This window comes from Alexandromys fortis, unplaced genomic scaffold, assembly GCF_014885135.2.
Source record: "Alexandromys fortis isolate MF-2015 unplaced genomic scaffold, M_Fortis_MF-2015_v1.1 scaffold_6, whole genome shotgun sequence".
In the NCBI taxonomy this organism is placed as follows: Eukaryota; Metazoa; Chordata; class Mammalia; order Rodentia; family Cricetidae; genus Alexandromys; species Alexandromys fortis.
Window position 1 is genome coordinate 10,521,161 of NW_026067902.1, and position 24,323 is coordinate 10,545,483.

Genomic DNA, 24,323 nt, shown 5'->3' on the forward strand with positions numbered 1-24,323 from the left:
TGGATTTTTATATGTAGATACAAATTAAAGGTTATTTTCTTATACTGTATATATGTTACTACTCTTGTTTAAGCTAGTATACATATGCAGCTCATTTCATAATGTAACAATTTAGTTCTTAAAAATTATTTGGGCTAATAAGGAAAACAGAAACAGATTAGTGATTATAATAATGTTAGTTATGTTTTCAAGGTCAAACAGTCAGATTTTAAATAGACAGATGAGCTTTAAATATTTCAAAGACCTACAGATTATTGCATTTAAAATATTTTGATGACAAAAGATACTCATAACAGTGAGACATGTTTGCTCCTGGCAGCACCATTTTATTTCAAAAGAAAATGACAGGTATCAAAGCACCTCTATATGGTCTTGGCTTTCAACTGTGGCAAGGTTAGCCACTGGGCAAAGAAATTGCCCTTGCCTCAACTACTGACAGAATTCTGTTCAAATCAGACAAGCTCAACACAAAAGAAGACAGCTGTCAAACTTGTCCAAAATATGGTCTAAGATTCCTTCAAAATTCTTGTTTCACAGAAAAATCTGTCAGATATTTTAGGCCTGTAGGCTGAAAATGGACACCCAAACATTGCAGAAGAAACTTGGGTGACTGTTCAGGCAGCCAGATATTTCTGTCATTTCTTAGTTTTGTAAGTTGTTTGCTGTCCTATTCTTGTTACTCTAGTAATAGTTAGTTCTTCTCGGGTCTTTGATGGGGTTAAAGTCTAAATGGTTATAATTACCAATTCTCTTAGTCAGGATAGAAAGTAAATTAAGTACAAAAGTTTGAACTCATTAAAAGAGGATAGTTAATGGAATATTTTCCCTAAATTTGCCAAATACAAATAAACTAGACATTGTGTGTGTAATTGTTACCTGACAGTTGCTCTTATTGTATTTATTGTAATTTTATTATGTTAGAGCTAAAAGCATTCCTATTTACTTAGACAAAAAAGGCAAAATATTGTAGAATATTTCTTTATGGTGTGTGAAGATGTGCCAATAGCGAGGCAGGAAGAGTAAGACAGGACTTCTGGAGAATGAGAGGCCTTGGGGAAGAAGAGAAATGGAGTTGCCAGCAGGAAGCAGAGGCATCAAGATAGTCAAGAGGAGAGGTAAAAGCCACCACATGTCACTTGGCAACACAGAGATGAAAAGAAATGGATTACTTTAAGTTATGGGAGTTAGTAGAAACAAGCTAAGTTAAGGCTGAGCATTCATAAGTAATAATAAGTCTCTAGATCATGCTTTTGGGAGCTAGAATTCTAAGAAAAAAATTATCTACAACCAAGGAGACTCAAAGCAGTTGAATTTTGCCAGACAACAGAATGATTTAAAATGAGAGACAAGTTGGTAAAATACCTTGATTCCATGTTAAGAATAAGAATTAGGTCACATATTACTTTTTTTTTTCTTCGAGGCAGGGTTTCTCTGTGGCTTTGGAGCCTGTCCTGGAACTAGCTCTGTAGGCCAGGATGGTCTCGAACTCACAGAGATCCGCCTGCCTCTGCCTCCCGAGTGCTGGGATTAGAGGCGTGCGCCACCATCGCCCGGAGGGGCTCATTCCTTTTATACAGCACTTGAGAAGCTGAGACAGGAAAATTTCTAAGAATTCAAGGCCAGCCTGGGATACAAAATAAGATCCTGTCTCAAAACAACAACAACAACAACAACAACAAAATTCCTAAAAGAAACAAAGGAAAGCGAGGCGACAGGGAGGAAAGCAGGGAAGGAGCGCGCCTTCCAGGCATTTAGAATTGGTTATAAGGATGACTAATGAAGATCTCCAAGTAGTAATTTAATGCTTTACTGCAGCCACGGCACTAAAGCAAGGCTGACTACAAGTTCCTAGCAATCATGAATCATGAGTGGTTTGCCCGTGGTCCCCGCTTCCACCCCACCATCCCACGGCGTGGCATCAGATTTGTCACGGCTCCTTCTCCAGGGACGGCCAGTTTTCGAAAATGGTATTCACAAGGGCACTGCATTTTGCTTGGTTTTGTTTTTTTCCAGTGGTGCTGGGGATGGAACTCGGGGCCTTGTGTTAGACGGGTTCACTACCATTCAGCTATAAGCTTGAACATTACGTTTTTAAAGACCTATTTCTTAACCATGACATATGCCAATTATACAGCACACATGAAACCAAAATGCCACCCTCCCCTGCTGTAGTCTCCCTGTCCATCCTCCTCTGCTTTGCCCTTGCCCCTGGAGAAAACTTGCAGTCTCTATAATTGTCTCTGGAGAGAACCTGAGGTTCCAACTTGTGTGCTCCCTGGTCTCTCGCCCCCATCCTGGTCGCACGCTTCCCTGCCCTGTGTCATTTCCACCATGCCAGCGTGGACTACTAAAGCTTCTCCGGTCAGAACTCATTCCTTCCCCAAGGCTCTAGAGCAGATGTACGTTTCTGCTTGATGCGTGTCATCCCAGCCGCCATCCTCTGGGAGATGCTGAGGTGGTGTTTATCATCTGCCTGTCCTGCCAACCTCCAGGGACACTGTCCATGCTGAGGACAGTGACACTTGGAGCCCAGAATCCAGGCCTTGTTCAGAAGCTCATTGACAAGCCCTGAGACTTAATCTCGGATGACGGTAGTCGGAACAAAAGGTCTTTATGCCTCGGGAACTGCCTGCGCAGGAAGCAAAGAAGCAGCCTGAAAAAAAGCTCGGTGTTCCAGCTACTCTGTGAACTCTGTGTCTTCCATCGTTATCGCAGGCTACAAAATATCAAAATGTAAAAATATATCCCTTTTTATCTCTGTAATGCCGGGGAGTTATTCCCCGCCACTGAGGGTACCCTTGTGCTTTTCAAAGGGAAATAATCAGTCAAGAAAATACTCTGCGCTTGTTTAAAAGAATAAAAGATTGTGACTGCAGAACTTTAGCCAGATGGAGTAAAACTGTTGTTAGGTGTGGGGTGAGGGATGGGAGGGGGGGGATTGCTGGGGTGGAAGAGAAAGCAGGACGACAGGGAAGAAGCACCCTCTACAGGGTTAAAACCTACAGAAAACTTGCAGTAGCCAAGACAATGTGGTAGGAATAGAGGACCAGCAGATAGGGTTTGTTTGTTTTTTTGAGGCAGGGTTTCTTTGTGTAACAGCTGTGGCTGTTCTGGAAGTCAGAACCTGTTCTAGATCAGGTGGGCCTTGAACTCATAGAGATCTGCTACCTTTGCCTCCTGAGTGCTGGGATTAAAAAAAGTGTGTGCCACCACCAGCCGACTTTGAACAGATAATTTCATAGAACCGATGGAGGACTCAGAAACAGACCCATCGTGTACAGCCTGTCAAGCTTTTGATAGGGGTGTCAAAGCAGTTCAGAGGATTAAATGTGGCCTTTTCATAAGTGTTAAACAGTTTTATATAAAACCAGCCAACCAAAAAGGAATCTTAGCGTAAGGATGTGGCTTGGTTGGTAGAGTGTTATAAAGCATGCAAGTGGCGCTGGGCTCGATCCCCGCACCACAGGAAGCGGACATGGTGGTGGGAGCCTGTAATCCAGAACTCCAGAGACAGAGGCAGGAGGCTCAGAAGTTAAAGTGCATCCTTAGCTAGATAGTGAATTTGAGGCCAGCTCGGGCTACAAGATTTCCTGGACAAGAAAGAGAGAGAGAAAAAGAGAAAGAGAGAAGAAAAAAGAAAGAAAGAAAGAAAGAAAGAAAGAGAAGCCTTGAACTGAATTTCAGGCCTTCTATAGAAATTGACTCAAAATGGATTGAGATTCAAACAGATCATGTAAAACTAAACAGGTTTAGAAAGCAACAGGAAAAAAAAATTAAATCAGGGGTTAGTAAAGAGTTGTCACATACAACAGCCAAAACATGAAACACGAAAGAGAAAATTGACACACATGCCTGGAATTGCACTCACCAGACTCCTGCTGTTAGTGGCAGCTAAGGGGACAGAGGAGCCTGTGTTAGAGAATGCCCAGGTATTTTAGTGATTGCTTCAGTTCCTTCCTGCAGCTGCACTCTTTGGCAGCAATGATTTAGGGCACCGTTGACCCACAGCAAATCCTGTCCTAACATAGGGTGATTGCTGACAGAAATCAGTCCCATGTTTTCCCGTTGTGGGTGTCCTGCAGTAATGCTGCCATCTTAGACAGAGAAGTGATAGAGAGAAGCGAGGACCAGCCCAACAACGCCAGGAACACAAACCACAGCTCCGACTCCATAGGCACGGGTCTTCCCTGAGAGGGGGACACGGTGCTCACTTCACAAGGAGGCCCACAGCAATGTCTCCAGCATAGGATCCCCAAATCTACAATTTTGACGTCCAAAGTAAAAACTGACTCCAATGAGGACAAGCTTTTAAATTCATGTTTTCAGACCTTTGAGATGATCCATCACTAGCTTTCTGGGTATAACCCCAACTGCCAGGGCTGTGCAGGCAGCCAGTCCCCAGGGCGTAAGGCAGTAATAAAGTACAAGGATGGTAGCTGAGCCTCTCACCTCACCGAATCTTCCCGCAACCCATCTTAGCGAGGATCACGAGATGATGCATTCACAATCGAATATTTCCCACCTCAAAGGCTGAAACCCACGGCTCCAAGGAGGGCCCTGGAAGATTTACTTCCAGATTTACACCAGCTGGAGCTGGGTGTGGTGGCACAAATGTGTGACCCCTGCCCTCAGGAGGCTAGCCCGGGTTATAATGTGAACTTATCTCAAATAAACAAAACACATCTTTTAGGATGTGTTCTTTACCAGCCTACAATGAGTAAAGGCATGAGCTAGCAGGCGGCCGGGGAGCTGGGGACGCAGCCCCCGCCGCTCCTATTTCAACACATAGGCTGCAGTCAAGGAGACTTTGGCCCAAGATTGTGGGACCACCCGGCCTCCTCCCACCATGAACAGGGATAAAAGACTCTCTCATAGGCCTGGTGAGGGGATGGAGAGCATAGTTCACCCCTGGGTGCACAGAGAACTCTGAACCAAGGCCAGTGTCCTCCTCTGCATTTTCAGAGACTCATAGGTTGTCCCAGGTGTCATAAAAGCTTCAGGGACAGTTAAGAGGCAGCACGAGCGGCCTGTTACCTTTGGTCTGGATTCTATCCGGGAATATAGCAGGAACGTATGCAGGTCTCCGTATTTCATGAAGGGTAAAACCACCATGGGCTTTGGGATGCCTTGAGAGCTCATTTCTATACACACGCCTGAAATTAAAAACAGGACCGGTTACAAAGAGCTCTTGTTAGGTATGAACACGTAAGCCCTGGAGGCCACCAGCCAAACTGGAGCCATGTGCTACCAGGTCAAGAGGTGAAAAAAATCAAAGGTTCAGAACTCTCACAGTGGATTCTAGCATATGGAACACCTGCAGGCTGCAGGACTTTCTCTCTCTCTCTCTCTCTCTCTCTCTCTCTCTCTCTCTCTCTCTCTCCCTCCCTCTCTCCCTCCCTCCCTCCCTCCCTCCCCCCTTCCCTCCCTCCCCTTTTTCCTTCCTTTCTTTCAGGTTAGGCTAGCGTTTGCAAGAGAACTCTCAAAACTCGACCTGTTACAAGAACAGACAACTTGAAACCAAGGAGTTTTGTGTTCTGCTTTGGTTAGACTAAATCACGGAGGGGCACAGGCCTCAGAGAATCTGAGGGCAAATTAGTTAAATACGCCTATGAAAAAGTCTACTGTAACCAGATGCTTAAAGTTATTAAGTATTTTTGAGGGCCTGTAGGTAAAACCCCTCTTTCTGAACTTTTGGTGATTGAAGTTACAATGCCTTAGCATGGAATTCTCCAATGCGCTGGTCACCTGATCCTAGGCTTACAAAGTGTAGGTATCAAGCAAAGTTGAATGTCTCTCCTAGTCTGTCTGCTAAAGCCACTAACTGCAAACAATAGCTACTTCTTTGACATTCGATTTTATCCAAACCTTAGCTTCCACATCTCTACAGCATCAGCCATAGAGAACGTTGAAAGATCACTAAGAGATTTATTATGGCCCCGGGCAGGGAAGAAAAAGGCCAGTATTTCTACACTGTTTCTCTGTTTCAGAATAGTGTCCCTTGCACATCATGTACTGATACCTATGTGTATTTTTTAACATTGATATAAAACCAAATTTCCTTAAATTTCCTTAAATTATGAAATAGTCAATATGCCGTGATTCACAAGTTGGCTCATAAATTATTTCTCAAAGACTGAAATGTCTAGGTTCATAGCATTACTTCACTGGTTTTCAATTCACAGACAGCCTCCACCCCACAAAGACTATCACGGTACTAGCTTTGGTGTCTTGCCTTTGGGTCGCCGGGGGCTATTTTAACTGACAATCTTCTAATTCCTTGGACACTCTCGCTATCTCTAATTCTGTCAGCATCCAGAAAACACAAACCCATTTTTACTCTCAGCCTTAGGAGGCAGGACGAACCCAGGGTTGTGATTTTTGGTATAAACCTCTCTACACCAGAACTTTTCCTTTTCTTCTTCAGTATTCAGTGGGCCAGCAAAGCCCCTCCCAGGCTCACTCTGCCAACCCCCTGAGGTAAACCCTTCCATCCTCGCTCTGGCATCTCCCTGAGGTACCTAGGAGCCGGATGACGTTTGGGTGGTTGAAGTCTTTCATGCACGCTGCTTCACTGAGAAACTCCTCGATCTCCCGGTGAGAAAAGTTGTCCACTAGAGGAGCAGATGGAAAATGCAAGGCATGATCAATGTTCTCAATTTAGAGGAGGGGCCAGAAACGGCACTCTTGTCCAGTAAAACCAAAATCCACACCCGGCTTCATGGTGCACTCTTAACTCTGAGGGAAGCTGAGGTGGGAAGACTCAGAGGCCAGCCTGGGCTAGATAACAAGACCCTGTCTCTAAAAGCAAAGCAAAATAAAACAAAACAAATCCCCCTCTCAAACAAAAATAAAAACTCCTAAAATCAGGAAAAGGCAAAACTACAGAGACAGGCAAGAGTCCTCGTAGTGTTTGGGGGCTGGGAGAAGAGAAGAGTGAAGCCAAAGGGAAAACCTGAGGGAATGTTAGGCCATGCAATTCTTCTGCATAATGTCATATGGGGATCATAGACCACTCATGCACTTGTCAGACCCATAGAACTATACAAGACCAGCAGTAAACACTAGCAAAAACAAAGAACTTCAGTCAATGATTCAGCGTGAGCCCAGCAATTGTATGATATGCTAATGTATGATGGCTGCTTATTACACTAAAGAGAAGTTGTGTGAGGGATGGGGACATAGGGCGACTGTACAGTTGTTCTGCAAACATAAAACTGGTCTTAAAATGTGCACTTAATAGACTTTTAATTTTAATATTAAAGGAAAAAAAAATCTCCCCAAATCCAAAGTGATTTCCAACTGGTCTGTCTCAATTACCTTTGCTCCTCCTTGCTATGGATGCACGCCCAGGTTCACGATGACTAATTGTTAAATCACGCCTGTGAACCGGGTGCACTTCATACCAAAATTTTGAAATGTAACCAATTTAAGAGAACTATTTATGATTTAATATTGGCCCATCAAGACAGCTTGGTGGATAAAGGGCTTGCCCCAAAAGTTTGATGACCTGAATTTGATCCCTGGGAATGCACAAGTTATTCTCTTGTCTCTGCTCACGTGCCGTGGTCCAAAATTCAATATTAGGCTATATAAAACAAGCCAGTCCCTACAGAATAAATCCTATTTGATTTGCGGGCAGTGCTTAGAGTGACAAAGCCAGACAGGAAGTAGAATGGCTACTTCCTGGGTAGGGCAGGGGAGTGGGGAGTATAGAATGTCTGTCTGAAAAGAGGGGAAGTTTAAGAGCTGGATGGTGGTGCTGTGTCCATGGCAACATGAAGGTCCGACATGCCACTGGCCTACACATTTAAAAATGGTGAAGATGGTAAATTTTATTTTGTGTATATCTTACTATAATGAAGAATAGACAAAACATAAGGCTAGACATGTCTTGAGGGATTTCTTTACCAGGGTGTAACTTGTGACTTAAAGGGCCTGAGGGTGCTATTCTAAGGGTTTACTATATATTTATCTCATCCAGGTACAGAAGACTTAGAGAAAATATTTTAAAACCTTTACATTTGTAACAGATCTGTCACCTTCTTCCTCATTGCTTCCCTTTGCTTCAGAGCTCCAGGGGACCCAACAGCAGGTGGGGACGGAGGTCTGCCTGTCAACCCTAGGCAAATGGCGATTCGGGAGTCTTGCCTTTTTTTTTTTGGTAAGTTTGAAACATATTTATTTCCCCACCTCATCAAAATTATGTCCCCTCCGGAAACCAGTACTCGTGAGTGACTCTGTCATCCCGTGGACAATGCCAGTCTTTGGTCACAATGTCAAGAGCTCTTGGCGAAGAGTCTAATAAGCTCTCTTTAACATGCCCTAGTTTTTATTTTATTTTCCACAGTGCTTGAGATCGAACCCAGGGCCTAGTGCAGGCTAGCTGAGTGAGTACTCTAAAACTGAATTACGTGGAGAATCTGAAGCCAGAGGCTAGCCTTACACTCTTAGGTAACCAGCATGATATAATCCACGAGGGAGCTATTCTGAGAAGTGGCCCCACTTCAGACCAATCCCTGGGGTCAGTACTAACATCCCCCTGCCTCAGGAATTCATGCTTTACTTGGGGATCATTAACTGTACTAAATAATGGGGGAGGATGCGGGAGAGAAGTAATAGAGTTGGTGGCTGCTTCGAGCAGGAAGAGTACACCAGGCACGTGCACACCGAGAGCGCATCACGTGCTTCTGAGGTGACCACGCTCCCACATTGCCTGGCGGCTCATCAGCAACTGAGACCAGAGCACAACCCCTGTTCTACCCGGGGCACCGGATATGGAGGTAACTGCCCACCCTGGAAGCATGGGTCCCATGCCGGCCACTCACACTTCATGGTCTTCACCGCTACCTTCTGAGATGTCCCATCTTCCTGCTTCAGATTGCCTTCCATTACAGACCCAAACTCTCCTGTGAAGTGAAGCAACATCCATGTGATGCTGGGCAGACGCCCCTCCTGACCACAGGAATGCAGAGCTGTGTGGTCCCGGAGCGACTCAGCCGCAGACACCGGGCAGGGCCTGCTCAGACACCTGCACAGCAGGGCAAACACTGGTGTCGTGAGTGTGAGTGGTCAGACTTCGCTTAGCTTGCCCCTTCACCAACCACCACAACCGACCCAGGAGACTTACAGGGAAACATGGAAATGTTACTGAAGATCACAAAACTGTCTTTTTTACCCCCAAGGGCTAGAGAGGGAGCTCTCAGGACCTTGTACATGTTAGGGGGGCACTCTACCACAGAACTACATTCCCGGCCCAAAGCATAAACTCAGTAAATAATACTATCATTCATGCTAAAAGCAGTTTTAAAATTTAGGTACATATTTTTCATCTACCGAAGTAGATCAGTGCTTTCAAGTGTGTAGAACTCTGACCAATCAATAGATAATAATAATAAACAATAATTAATGAATCACACACTCTGCAACAAAGGAAGGGAATTCATACTTCCAAAACTTACTCCGTTCCAGGGAGTACAGGTGCCTCTTACGTATGTCATATCTGAATTTCAAAAATGCTCCCCTTTTAAGCTCCAAAGAAGAATTCTTTGTATTATAACTCCAAGTAATAAAATCGGTATCTTAGTCAACGAATACACATTAAAAAACAAAACCCTCAACTGCTCCTTGAGTCAAATTTTAAAAAGAAGTGCTTTGAAGTTGCTTACCTTCACCCAGAATTTTCCCAAGAATTAGAAGGTTTCTGTCAATCACGACATCTTCTAGTTTATTTTGCAGCTCCTCGCTCACCCCCAAGCTGTGCACTACAAAGGAGCGATGGCGTAGAATCAGCAGTGTGCTCTCTTCATTAAATACAAGCAGACGTATATGGGAAGTCCTATACATAGCTACACATTTTCCCTGCTTTGTACTCGTGTTAAAAAGTCTACACTCCAGTCTACTGTGATTGGGTGAATAAATTAATCCTTCAAGGCAAAATCATCTACAAACAGCTATAAAAACGAGAGCCACACTTCCCTCCCCTTTTCACAAGTGCAGCTGTCCACACTGAGATTTGTGCAGAAGTCCGCTTCTGACTCTAGAGGGGTTAGGGAAGCATACCAACGGGCACAGGCTGGTGGATAATGTATCCCTATTTATGGTATAGAAAAGAGCCATGAGGACATCTCCCATGCCAGCCAGGGAAAACATAGGAAATATCCAGAGGAAAAAACTGTCCTTGTATATGTGGTGTGTGCCATCTCATTCTAAGAAACCAGGCTAAACTGAATACGTCAGGGGTTTGGAGAATAAGACCGTCTGCAGCAAGTAGGTAGAATATAATCAGGTGTGCAGCACCAGGGAGGGAGAACCGCTTAAAGACGGACTGGCAGATGATTCAGCCTGGGCTACAGCTGAGGCATGAGCAACCTTTGAAAGAAATGAGCCTGAAAATTGAAAGGGAGGTGTTCACTCCTAGAAAAAAATTACTCAATTTTTTTTTCTCCAATAGAGGGACAAACTGTCTAAATGAATAATTTTTAAATGCAAGAACGGGGACATCTAAAGATAAAAAAAAAACTTGGTTAGAAAAGTAATTAATACTGTTGCACACCAAATAAGTTTTGATTCGCAGTAGCCTGTATTCCGTCAGGCTATGTCCTGCTTTGCTTTGTTTTATTTAGTTTTGCCAAGTAGCATGGATTTGACAATGTTTACATTCTTTGTACATTGCTCCTGAAATTGTATGTTTACCCTCCCCCCGTCAAAAAAAATCAGAACCCCCACTCCCACTCATCAGAGGTCAAAACTTGCAATAGCTCAGCAGACTGTCCTTTGAGTTAGTGGCCAGGACAACAGGAAGTGAGGCTGAAGATTATGTCCACTGTTTTGTGGCTTCCAACCTCTGCCCTCTGCCCCATCTCCCACCTCCCCCAAGGTTTTCCCTTTCCTTGTTGTTCCATGGGATTCTGGATCCTTAACTTGTTTCTTAACACCAGATTCACTTCTAATTTCCAGTAGCCTGACCAGGAGAGACTGATATGGCAATATCTGGTCATGTCCTTGTTAGCTTCTGAATGTTAAAACTATCTACCCCACCCGGGTATAGTGGCCAATGACTGTAAACTCAGCACTCAGGATAGAGGCAAGACCATATCTCAGAAGAACAAAACAAAAAACCCATATATGTGTGTATACACACATATATATTTATATCTTGGAAAAATACATACATAAACATACTTTTTTTTTTTTTTTTTTTTGGTTTTTCGAGACAGGGTTTCTCTGTAGCTTTGGTGCCTGTCCCGGAACTAGCTCTTGTAGACCAGGCTGGCCTCAAACTCCCAGAGATCTGCCTGCCGAGTGCTGGGATTAAAGGCGTGCGCCACCACTGCCCGGCTCATAAACATACTTTTTTCTTTCTTTCCCATTCTCTTTTCTTAGCTTTCGTTAAGAAACTTATCTTGGCTCTCCACTATTCTAACTTTTGCCAAAAAGTGAAAGGAAAGTCAGCTTACGGGTAAGCTCGATGGCTCGCCGACAGAAGGACTTCTTTGCTATGTAATTTACGACTAATTGGGAATCCTCCTCAGAGAATGCACCCCTGCACAAAAACAAAGATATCCAACCATAAAAACAGGGTAACAGACCCATGTGCCGCCACCACAAGGATGTTATGGTGTCGCCGGTGTGTATAGAGGGTTCTTCTGCAGCCAGAACACTTCCCTGCTTGTGGGAGAGAGCTTGCGTAGCAGGTGAGAGGCCTTGGGTTTGATTCTGAATACTACAGGGGAAGAAGTCATAAAAACCATTTCCCACTGGGAAAAATAGACTGCTTTTCTTGAATCTATTTTAGCTCTACCAGGTAATAGCAAACCGTCTCTGCCCAGATATCATGAAGGACATATAAAAGGGCTGGGTATCAATGCAAGTATGCTTGCCTACCACGGCCAAGGCCCTGGATTCAAGCCCTATACCATACTTACATGCAAACATGATTATATATGTAAATATCTTATAAAAAAGAATAATACATTTTAAAGTTATTTACTTACTTTTCTGTGTACAATTGTTTTGCCTGGATGTACACCATTGCTCCAGCCCCAGCAAGCCTTTGTCTTAAGGTTCATGTTTTGATTATTTAAAAAGTATTAGGTGGAAATGGGTGTATCTATGTGAGTACCCGAGGAGGTCAGAAGAGGACATAAGACCCTCTGGAGCTGTAGTTACAGGTGGTTGTCATGGCGCTTAGAACTGAACCCAGGTCCTCAGCAAGAGCAACAAGTGCTCTGTAACTGTAGAGCATCTCTTCATCCTGACTCAGCATCTCAGCTGACAGAACCCAATATTTTTAACTCAGGCTTACAACAGTTAGAATTGGTAATGACCTTGGAGTCCACTGAGAGACGGATAATAGCAAGGAAGTTGGGCAACGTTAAAAGGCTTGTCTAAAGTGACAGAACTGGGGCTGGAGAAGGAAAAGAGGGGTTTAAATTGGAATGTTCGGATACAAAATGGTCTCTATTTGAAATAGCCAAGGAAGGGAGGGAAGGAAGAAGGATGAAACAGAAGAAATGAAAAGCAAGAGTCAAGCTACCTTCAGCCACCCAGGGACGCTAATACCTCGGCAATTGTCCCTATGTCCCCTCTACATACAGTCAGGCATCTTTCTCTGAAATGACTGGACCAGGAGTTTCAGGCCTTTTTCAGATTCTGGAATCTTGGAACCAAATCTAAGCATGAAGCTCATTCCAATTTCACACCTACTTCACACACAGCATGAGGTAGATCATGCTTGTAATCAAACAGCATGAAAGTAGATCATGCATGAAACAAAATTTCCAAATATGGCATCCTGTTCCACTGTTTCCAATTGAGCCAGTTTGTAAAAGGTCATATTTTTGGTTTATGGATGTCTGGGTTATACTGTAAAAAAAGAAATAACTGGGGGCTGGGGAGATGGCTCAGTGGTAAAGTGCTAAGTGTGTAAGCATGAGGATATGGACCCCAGGTCCACATAAAAGTTGAGTGTGGTGGTGTGTGCCTGTAGCCCCAGTACTGGAGGTAAAGAGAAAGACAGAACTTCCCCCAGATAACTGGTCAGTCTGTCTAGACAAAACGGTAAGACCTGGGTTTAATGAGAGAGCCTGTCTCAAAAAATATAATGGAGGGGCCTGTGAGATGGCTCAGTGGGTAGAGGTGCTTGCTGCGAAGCCTGCCAACCTGAGTTCAATGTCTGGGACCCACATGTGGAAGAAGAGAACGCTTGCACGTTGTCCTCTGATCTCTTTATATGTACTGTGGCATTGAGCACACACACATACACAGACACACAAAGAAGTTAAAAAAAACCCACCTTTTTTAAATTTTTAATTTTTAATAGTGGTGAGGAACAGGAGAAAACACTGGATGCTGACCTCTGGTCTTCACACAGGCATGCAGAGAGAAAGTGCAGTTGCACACACACCTGTACCCATGTGCATACATCACACACACAATAACTGGGTCATTTTGAAAGCTTCTCATTCAACACCACCCAGTTAGCATAGCGTGTCCTACTGAAGCTTGTCTCTGGAAAAGAGCTGGCTCTCGCAGTTGCTGACTTTGTAGGAACTGATCTAAGAAGGGAAGTCATCTGACTCTGGGGCCTGCACGGGATAGGACAAGGCAGAAGCCCAGCCAGCCAGCTGTTATCATCTGTCATAACAACCTCACCAATAACACAGGGTTAAATATATATATATACACACACACATGTGTATGTATGTATGTATATATATATATATATATATATATATATATATAGAGAGAGAGAGAGAGAGAGAGAGGGTCTCATCCATCCCAGCTCTACATAGACCAGGTTGGTCTCAAACTCACAAAGATCTGCCTGCCTCTGGCTCTGGCTCTCCTGGGATTAAAGGCGTGCTCCATCACGCCTGCTCAAGGTTAACATTTTTAAGTTGCAAACTTACCCAAACTTTGTTTCCTGGACTCTTCTTCTGATGGCCAGAGAAATATACAAAATCAACCCGATTAAAACAAATCCACAAAAGCAGCCAAGAATGATGAGCATGGACTCCGTGTTGCCAGGCGCTGGAGTCGACGAGGGTGCGTAATCGGCCCTACCTGGGACAGATCCAGAGACGTTAATTGGAACTAATCCCCAGGGATTCAGAACACGTAGGATACACAGGCTTGCAATCCTTTAATGTTTTGTGATCGGTGAATGCAGGTCGTTCTCAATGCAAGGCGAAATGATGCAGTTACAGCTATCAATGCAACTAGGAACTGGAGGGCTGGCTGCTCTTGAGGAAGACTCAGGTTCGGGTCCCAGTACCTACATAGGTGCATAGCACGGCTTGACACTCCAGCCTGAAGGCTTCCATTGCTCTCCCCAGACCTCCATGGGCACTGCTGTGCACCAAGAAAATGTTAGGTTTAGGGCTGGAGAGATGGTTCAGCGGTTAAGAGCACTGGTTGCTCTTCCAGAGGACCTGGGTTCAATTCCCAGCACCCACATGGTAGCTCACAACTGTCTGTAACTCCAGTTCCTGGGGATTTGATATCCTCATGCCAATGCACATAAAATTAAATGTGGAAGCCATGAAATCCAGTTGCTATAAAGAATGTGGATCCAATTAAATGCATTATTAAAAAGATTTAAGAAAACAATGAGACTAGTTTTATTGTCTCACTCCACAGTATATGCCTGTCAAAACAACACATGGAACTCAGCAAACATATACACCTTTTTCTTGTCAATTAAAAAAAAAAAAACCCAAACGACAAACTTGTTTCATGTTGGTAATAAATGCAGAAGAAAATAAAAATTTAGTAAACCTAATTTTTTCTTTCTTTTTTTTCCAAAGGAAGTTTTTTTTTAAATTTATTTTTAATTTATTACACATTGGGAGTTTGCCTTCATATACATCTGTATGAGGGTATACATCCCCTGGAGCTGAAGTTACAGACAGTTGTGAGCTGCCATGTAGGTGCTGGGAATTGAACTCTGGTCCTCTGGAAGAGCAGCCTGTGCTCTTAACCACTGAGCCATCTCTCCAGCCCTAAACCTAACATTTCCTTGGTGCACAGCATTTGGTGCACCATTTCCCTTCCAACCCACCCGGTTCATCTCTTGCTACCTTTCATGTTTTCTCATTAATTCCTTCTGTCAACTATCCATGTCTGTACAAATCACTCGGATTTGGTACTGGGAGGCAAGGAAGTCACACGGACGTGTGTCTTGGCCAACTGTGTGAACTGAGTGACAGATGTGGGAGCCAGTCACCGGCAAGCTTGGAAACACGTGATAAGACTACTGTAGAGAGGCTGCACAGTAACAAGGCAAGCAGTAGCCTCAAACAGAGCAGAAACAAACGTGGCAAACCAACCATGCCACTCAGAGGCAACTAAGGACTAACAGCATTGCCTGCCCAGATTACAGTGCCGTGGGCCTTGGAGCAAATTCAACAGGTAAAGCCCAACTTAGTATTCTAAAAGGACGAAGCTTCCTCAGGAGTTTTGCTCCTTCATCTGTCACTCAAGATGACGAGAGGCTGTGTGTGATGACAATTCTCAAAGGAGGGTAGCTGAAATTTGAAATATATTGCTGGGAACTGGTGCTACTTAGACTGTAGTAATGGGCGCTTTTACGGGTGATTCTGCCTATGAGGCAACCTTTACAACCTTCTACAGTTTATGACACATAGAAACGGAAGTCCTCCGGTTGTCATTTCTGACCCTTAAGAAGGATGGGTCACTACTGATGTGTGTATTTGCCAACGTGTGCATGCATTAGTGCACATGCGTGTGGATACCCATGGAGACCAGAAAAGGACATCAGATCCCCTGGACCTAGAGTTATAGGTTGCTGTAAGCTGCCTGATGTGGATGCTGGAATCTAAGCTCCGGTCCTCTGTAAGAGCAGTAAGTGATCTTAATTGCTGTTCTAAACCTTGGTTTGTGAAGCTCTAGCATGAGTTCTGACAGGTCTTAATAATAAAACACAAGTGGAGAGGTAAGGTGGCTGTGGTTTTGCTCCTTCATCTCTCTGATCTCTCAGCATGTCCCCCAATATCTGACTCGGGCTTTTATTATTAAGACCTATTAGAACTCGGGCTACATAAAGCTGTGCCTTCTGATGCTGAATCTCACTGTCTTTGACTTTCTTCCAGGTAGACACCCTTGGTCTCTCTAGCACCACAGAGTATGTTCCTCCGGAATGGAGTCTAGCTCCAATTTGTACTAAAAGGAGAGTTTGCCTGGGGATCACTGGGAAAGAGACAGACACAAATGAGTCATCTGTTCTCAAATCTCAACTGCTATTGGGTGCAAAGGCCGTGTTTGGCAAGAACTCGCAAGTGAGTAAGTCATGCTGGACGAGATGGCTGGGCACGGAGCCTCGGGTGGGTTGGAGTCAGGACAAAAGGTAGCTCCCCCTGATTTACAGAAGTGTGAGCATCACGGTGGCTCCTTGACAAAGAACATTCCAGCAATAGGCAAGAGCTAATATGCATGGCTGGGCATTTAGCTCAGCTAGTCAGGGCTGCATGAGGAGGGCGTTTGGAGGAAACACTCGATGTTCTATGCAGACTAAGTCGCTGAGCGCATTACCCAAGGGTTGAGCGGGTAAAAACAAGGCAAGCAGTAGCCTCAAACAGAGCAGAAACAAACGTGGCAAACCAACCATGCCACTCAGAGGCAACTAAGGACTAACAGCATTGCCTGCCCAGATTACAGTGCCGTGGGCCTTGGAGCAAATTCAACAGGTAAAGCCCAACTTAGTATTCTAAAAGGACGAAGCTTCCTCAGGAGTTATTAGTGTGAACAGTAAAGGCAGGAGTGTCGGGGTTCTGTGGATTGTATTCTAAAGTTCCTTATGATTGCCACAATGCATTTTGGTTCTTATTTTACACTTGTCAATCAGCCACCGTCGCACTGGTCCCACTTAGGCAGTCCGGGAGCTGCTCAGACTGCTACGTTCTGCAGCCAACAGGGGCCCCTGACTCACTGTATTCAGGAATGATTATTTTCATTGGCTCGCTGAAAGGTCCAACACCCCCTTTAGTGATGGCTGCAATCCTCACTGTGCAGGTAGCATTGTAGATTTGGACAGGAATCTGAGCCAAGCTGCCATTCCGACTGACTTCTTCAGAAAGTTCTTTCTGGTAAAAGAGAGAGAGAAAAAAAAAAAAAGGGAAATGAAACATTGGGGCAAGCGGGGACCTCACTAGACAGCTGCCCACATGCCCAAAGTTCCTGCTGAAGGAAGCCACCCATTTTCCACGCACAGAGGTCATGCTTCACATAGTTCCTTCTTCACAAGGGCCATGGCTGGTGCCACTACATGATGGATCATAGAGCTGGGAGTAGGGAGGGGCTGCAGCAATCTCCAAACCTTGGGAGCCTTGGGAAACTAAGATCCTGAAGGCATGACACCTACAGCGGTCACTTAAGAAACTTCTGGCACAGAGGGGACACATAGTGGATGTTTCTAGATCAGAGATCCGCAACCTTCCTACTGTTGCAACTCTTTAATACAGTTCCCAACCACAAGATCATTTTGTTGCTGCTTCACGACTGTAATTTTGCTACTGTTATGAACAGTAATGAAAATATCTGCTATGTGCAGGATACCTGGTATGTTCCCCGAAGAGGTCACAACACACAGGTTGAGAACCATTATCTGGATGCTAAGAGCAGGACTGAACCCTTGCGATCCCATGCGCAAAATCTTCCCTTTGGCACAATGCCACAGACTTACATTGTTCCTGGGTACTATCCTTGGTTTAGCCAACCTTCTGTTCCCTGAAGTCCTGAGGATTCTCAGTAAACTCTCTAGATGGATGGAGAGGGGAAGTGGTTGCATTTCCCTCCTCTTCTTGTCAAATGGACAATTTGTACGATTTGAAATCGTTTCTTCTTATATTTGTTCATTTTATGTGCATGAGTGTTTGTTTTGCCTGCATGTATGCCTCTGTACCGCATACATGCCTAGTACCCACGAAGGTCAGAAGAGGGTGTTGGATCCCCTGGAACTGAAATTACAGACCGTTGTAAGCCACTGTGTGAATGCTGGGAATGGAGCTTGGGTCCTCTGGAAGATCAGCCAGTGCTCTTAACCACCCAGCTACCTCTCCAGCCCCAATCGGCGCAATTTTTGAAGAATATTTGAAGCCTGGGTTTACTTTCACTGCTGCTGGTTTAAAGCCTTTGTCATGCAACAGTGAGACGTAAAAGACCCAGGGAGAGAAACAGCCTTAACCGACGTGTTCCTCAGGTTCTCCAGACCTCCACGGTCACAAAGCTCTCTGCTGTGGGAAATGTATTTGGACCTGGAGTTTTTATTTTTGCTATTTTTGAAATCACAATATCATCACGTTTCTGCTTTCTCCTTCCTCCCTCTAAACCCTCTCATAGACCCCCCACCTTGTTCTTTTTCTAATTCATAGCCTCTGGTTTTTTTTTTTTAATCACAGTTGCTACGTGCTTATATGTATTGACATGCTACTTGTATGTATGTTTTCAGGACCAAATGAAGATGACATCAATAGACATGCAGAAGTGAATGGGGAAAGCCCACGAGGCTCCAGCCCCACACAAAGAACTGCAAGCTTAAAGAAGGGCGGAGTGAGAGAGACCGTCTTCCCCAGGGAAGATCACAGCAATTGATAATCCAGTACCAAACGGGCAGCTTTTTGAAGGGACAATCATGTGTTTGTCAGTCTGGAATGAGGCTCTGGGAACCTCTTCAGCCCTGGATGGTGGACTTTTGATGTCATAGGGTAATAGCAGGTCATGTGGGGTATAGGTACCACAAACCATCGTTGGACTGGAGGCATGGTTGCTGCTGGTAACTTCATCTCAGGTTCAATGGGTTTCAAGCCAGTCACTTCTAGAAATGGTACAGGATAGAGCTATCTCAGCCTCAGGGACAGGACAGGCCGGTCATTCACGACCAAGAAGCCATCTGGTTTGGCCTTCTAGAGCTATTTCCGAATCTAAACCGGAAGTGACCCTTAAGTCTCGGGAGGGAAAGAAACAAAAAGAGAGATATCACCTCCTGTCCTTCGGCCACAGGCCTGAGCTCATGGGTGTGCCAAAGATTTCTGTTGTTAAATAAACACAAGAAAAGTTAGCCATGGTGGGGCTGCATAGCCTAGGTTGGTCCTTTTTAGAAAGGAAGTGTTTTATTTTGTTAGTGGGTGACTTTGTAATTCTGTCTTTAATTTGGGGGTAGATAGAACTGAAAATCATCAGTTAGTGTAACTCCAGTCCACACCCCGAGTCCCGGAGCCGGGTCTCATTGAGACAGAGGCTACGGCATAGCTCTCAGCCTGACTGCTCTTTTAGCTTAAGACTTCATGCTAAAAAGAAAACTGGCCCTGCATCTGGCTGTATACTGGTTTTTCCCACGAAGACTCAAATATGATACATTGTTTATAAGAGAAATTACCTATAAATCAAAAGGAAACACACAACTAGGAAAAGATTACCTATCTAGACTAGTATAAATCCTAGCAAGAGTGAAATTAAAAAGAAATAAATGTAACAGTCCATTTATTCCTTGGGATCTACAGCGTTGGTACCCCACACAAAACGGCTAGGTCTGTGTTCAGCGGTGGGTCCACGCTTAGCTGAAGTGACGCTTTGGGTTTCATCCTCAGTGCGCGAACACAGACACAGTATGATTTTATACAACTCACTGTATATTCTTTTGTCAAAAACTAAAATATTTTGAGAATTTCACACAAGTATTTACCTCATTTTCCCCACTCTCTCTCAAATGGTAAGCTCTTCCTTAATTATTCTCTCTCTCTCTCTCTCTCTCTCTCTCTCTCTCTCTCTCACACACACACACACACACACACACATTTATATACAAATACAACCCTCTGCATCCACTTAGTGTTGTTCATATGGTCATGTATTTAAGGCTGCCCACATGCATTGGATAACCTATCATGGGGCTCATCCCCGGAGAGAACGGATTCTTCCCCCTCAGCAGCCAGGAATTGTTTGTAGCTTTTCACCTAGGAGTGGAGCTCTGTGAGAGCTCCTCAACCCACATCGGCATGTGTACCTCCTTTGATCATGTGCACTATCCAATAAACTGTTAACAGCTGCTCTATTACTTATAGTTTTTAACAGTGTGCGTATTCATGTAATATTGCTATTGTTATTAGATTGTTTCGGGAATAATGATCCAAACAAATTTTTTTTTTTTTAAGACAGGGTTTCTCTGTATGGTTCTGGCTGTCTTGGAACTAACTCTGCAGACCAGGCTGGCCTCAAACTCACAGAGATCTACCTGCCTCTGTCTCCCAAGTGCTGGGATTAAAGGCATGCACCAACCATTGCCTGATTCAAACAAAATTTTTAATACTTTTTTTTTTTTGTCCTATGGGGCAAAGCCAGTGTTTGTGCATTCTGAACATATTTTCTAGTACTGAAACACATTCCTAGCCTCAAAAAACAATGGTTTGGTGATATCTATATCTATATATCTATATTCTCTCAGCGATGGGGAGGTAGAGGGAGGAGGATTGCTAAAAATCCCAGGCCAGCTAGGGCTACCTAGCAAGGACCTGTTTCAGATAAAACAACAAAAGTGAATATTTTGATATAGAGGCTTACTTTGTAGCCCCTGGCTGGACACTCACTATGCAGACCAGGCTGGTTTTGAACTGACAGCAATTTTCATAACCATAATTTCTCAGTGCTAGAATTACAGAACAACCATGCCTGGTTAGGCAGATAAAATGCTTGCTAACAGTCATGATTTATTTTCTGAATATTTTCAATCTGTGATTAATTGACTCCATAAATGTGCAAGTCACAGACATAGAAGACCAACTATGGTCTACAATGCCTACTCACTTGGGGCCTATAATTCATTATGAAAACCTAGAGAAATTATTTTTCATTTCCACCTTTTATTCCCAAGAGGAGTTAGCACAGGCAAAGAGCTAACCTCGAAACAGTGCATGGAGCAGTGTCCAGGCTGGCAAGTGTGCCGCTTCTTTTCATTCTGATTTTTTACACTGCAGTTGACTTAAGACTGGATTACTAAGTATTTACCACATAGATCCTGTCTTGGAATTGTCAGAGTGAAAAGCAGAGCTGTTTCCCAGAATGGAGTGGTCTGCTCATGAGGTGTGTGCCATGGGCCACCTGCATATTTGTTTAGTGAGCTTTCACTGTTCACCAACATAAAGACTTGAAGATCTACTAATGAGCCAGACGCCATGCCGCTCCTCTCCAGGAGACGTGATGAAGCTCCAGCCCAAGATGGACGTACACTAGAATCTTCCTGGTAAGACACTGTCTCGTGGTGCTACACAGATTACTAAATATGGGTTAAGCAAGATATGAGAGTTAGTCAAGAAGAGGCTAGATATAATGGGCCAGGCAGTGTTTATATGAATACAGTTGTGTGTTGTTATTTCGGGGCATAAGCTAGCCAGGCGGCCGGAAGCTGGGTGGCAGGAATGTAGCCCACAGCTCCTTCAACATACTAACTTTTTTTTTAAAGTAGTGAAGTCCAGTTTATACTATGGCATTTGAATGTAATTTCCCATAATTACTTTTTAAAATGACATATAGAATTTTGGGGACAAGAAAGTAGCAACAGCATGTCTTTGGAAAGACAACTTTTTTTTTCCTGGTGATGTGACTTAGATGGAGTTAAGACAGGGCAACTATGTATTTTGTTTTATGATTATCAAATGACTTTAACATCACCAAATATTCTATGAGAAATTCACACCCTGTAACGGATAACTGTCTAAGAGCAATGGCCCATTTCCAGCCCCAAGAGCAATAACTTCAAGGAGGGAAGAGGTATCAGATAAAAGCTGTGTCACATGAGGTAACAAAGGTCACTTGTTAAAAGTGCTCAGCTCCCCAGCACTCGGGAGGCAGAGGCAGGCGGATCTCTGTGAGTTCGAGGCCAGCCTGGTCTACAAGAGCTAGTTCCGGGATCGGCACCAAAGCTACAGAGAAACCCTGTCTCGAAAAACCAAAAAAAAAAAAGTGCTCAGCTCCATAGGCACCAGTGACAAACCCGTATCTTCCTGTCATTACATCTGAAAGTCGACACTGTGGCGCTAAGTGTGAAACTATGTATTAGGAAGAGAGCCAATGGCTGCTGGGAAGTAACCCGCGGCTCTGAGAAGCTCTGGCTTTACAGTCAGCCGGGCCCTGTTTCTTATCCTCAGATCTCCAGTTCCAAGCTTTGTGGCCCTGGGTGAGTCACTCGACACCTCTAGACCCGATTCCTTGGTGAAAACTGAGATGACTGTCTTTTTCATGATGTACGTAGCAGAGTTAAACAAGTTCCTGATAGAAAACAGTGTGTAGTCTGCCCAAACAACAAAACAAAACAAAACAAAACAAAAGAATCAATGGTGGTTCTTAGTACATTGGATTGTGTTCCTCAAGGTGCTGGGCTCGGGTCTCCCTCCTCTGGAGCTGCAAGGCCCCCCTTCAGCAACATTCTCATGGTATCTTGTGAGCTCTAGAGCACTGGAGGAAATTAATCTGTCTAGCTTCCAAAGGCAGGACAGCGAGGACCCACTCAGAGATTACCTTCATGGCAAGCTTCTCCTCTAACCAAAGCGAACCATTCTTAATTGGTTCCTGGGTTTCAGAAGTGCCATAGAGCCCTGACCTGTCTCATAAGAACGTTGACTATTTCTCAGGCCTAAAAATTAAACCCTCCTTAATACCCTGACCTGGATCCTGGTGCATGGAAGGGAAGCACACTACACTAAGCTATATACCCTTAGCCCAATCACATTTTTCTTGATCACAATAATCTCTGTTGAGACTTCCATCTGATCTAAAATCTCTACGCACTACACACACATATCAATCCAGCCTTAGAGCTAAAAACCCTCATTCAGAGGCACATTCTCCAGTTGATTTAGATGGTGTAGCAGGTTCCATACACTGGGCTCATAGCAGCTCTCATCCTTCCAAAGCAAAGGCAAGGGTCGGTGTTCAGACAGTACACAGATGACCAAGACTCTAGCCTGGACAAGAGCACACTAGTCCTTGTCCCTCACCTTTGGACTTTGAGCTCTGATTTGGAAGTAAAAACAACAACAACAACAACAACAACAACAACAAAAACCAAAAAAACAAACAAAAAAAAACAAAAATGGTTAAAAAAAAAATCTTCACTGAGGTATAAGACATATCAGCCAGTAAAGACCAGAAGCATTTTTGTCTAATTGCCCATACCATTCTCACGGCAGAGGGCACCGTTCTGAAGGGCACCGGGAGCACGGAACACAACTGAGCATTGCTGGTGCCTGGTGTAACAGACCGCTGGACCACTGCCATTCACAACATCTCCATCACCATCAGTCTTCCCACACCTCAGCTCAAAAGAGCTTCGCTAGAAGAGTGGCTTTCACCCATGCCGGAGGCAGAAGGGATGACCAGGCATTGGTTGGCTTTTAGAGCACCCAGAAGTCTGTGATTGGCAGTCACTATTATCTGCCAATAAAGAAACAGGACATTTGAGCCAGGCCACACCTTAAATCCCAGCACTTGGAGACAGAGGTAGGCGGATCTCTGTGAGTGCAAAGTCAGCCTGGTCTACAGAGTAAGTTCCAGGACAGCCAGAGCTAAACGGAGAAATCTTGTCTTGAAAAACCAAATAAAAAGAAAGAGAAAACAAACATGAAATTCCTCCTGTCTGACATAGCGATCTAAAGGTTACTAATGACAAAGGTACAAGCTCATCTTCCATGTCACTGAGACATACCACCCAGAGAGCTCTTCCAAGAAAGTTCTGAAGTTACACAAATACAAAACCCAACTCTTCACAGCTGTCAGTCAGTCAGAAATTTCCAAAGTGTCTGGTTTCCTGCCTTACATAAGAAGAAGAAGCTAAAAGTGCAAACGAGAGGACAGTTGTGAGAGACCGACACCATCTCCGCTGTGGCCTTACAAGATGAAGAGAGTCCTAGAAATAAAGTGACATATGCCCAGGTCATGGCAAACATGACTTCAGCCTGGTGGGGTCCCACCCCACCCCCCGGGCCCTTTTCAGGATTCCCTCTTTGCCTCCAAGTTCAAATCATGAGACAGAAGCGCAATTGCAGCAGAGAATGCTCTCAAAATAACGTGACCGACTCAGCCTGTTGTTGTCACAAGGCCCGAAGTACAGTGTGGGCGCAAGGCAAATGACCTCATGACTGGATGACTTGGCATCTGCAAGGAGGTGAGCTACTGAAAGGTCACAGCCTGAACTGTGCCCACATTGTTCTCACTGCGGAGGGGACGTCTGAACAAAGGGCAATGAGAACGTAGGGCATGGATGGGTGTGAGCTGCACTTGGTGCATCAGGCTCTCAGGCCAAGTCATTCTATAAG

General features: G+C 44.3%; 1 protein-coding gene across 1 annotated transcript in view; it reads right to left on the reverse strand.

The window, feature by feature from the left end:
* The window catches only part of Mertk (MER proto-oncogene, tyrosine kinase), a 100,772-nt gene that overhangs the window by 12,992 nt on the left and 63,457 nt on the right, over positions 1–24,323 (reverse strand). Inside the window, exons 10-16 of the mRNA XM_050133782.1 lie at positions 16,949–17,102; positions 13,911–14,064; positions 11,457–11,542; positions 9,666–9,761; positions 8,826–8,906; positions 6,519–6,611; positions 4,919–5,153 (exon numbers count right to left, since the gene is read on the reverse strand). Coding sequence (XP_049989739.1) covers positions 4,919–5,153; positions 6,519–6,611; positions 8,826–8,906; positions 9,666–9,761; positions 11,457–11,542; positions 13,911–14,064; positions 16,949–17,102 — 899 coding nt within the window. The remainder of the gene's footprint in view (positions 1–4,918; positions 5,154–6,518; positions 6,612–8,825; positions 8,907–9,665; positions 9,762–11,456; positions 11,543–13,910; positions 14,065–16,948; positions 17,103–24,323) is intronic.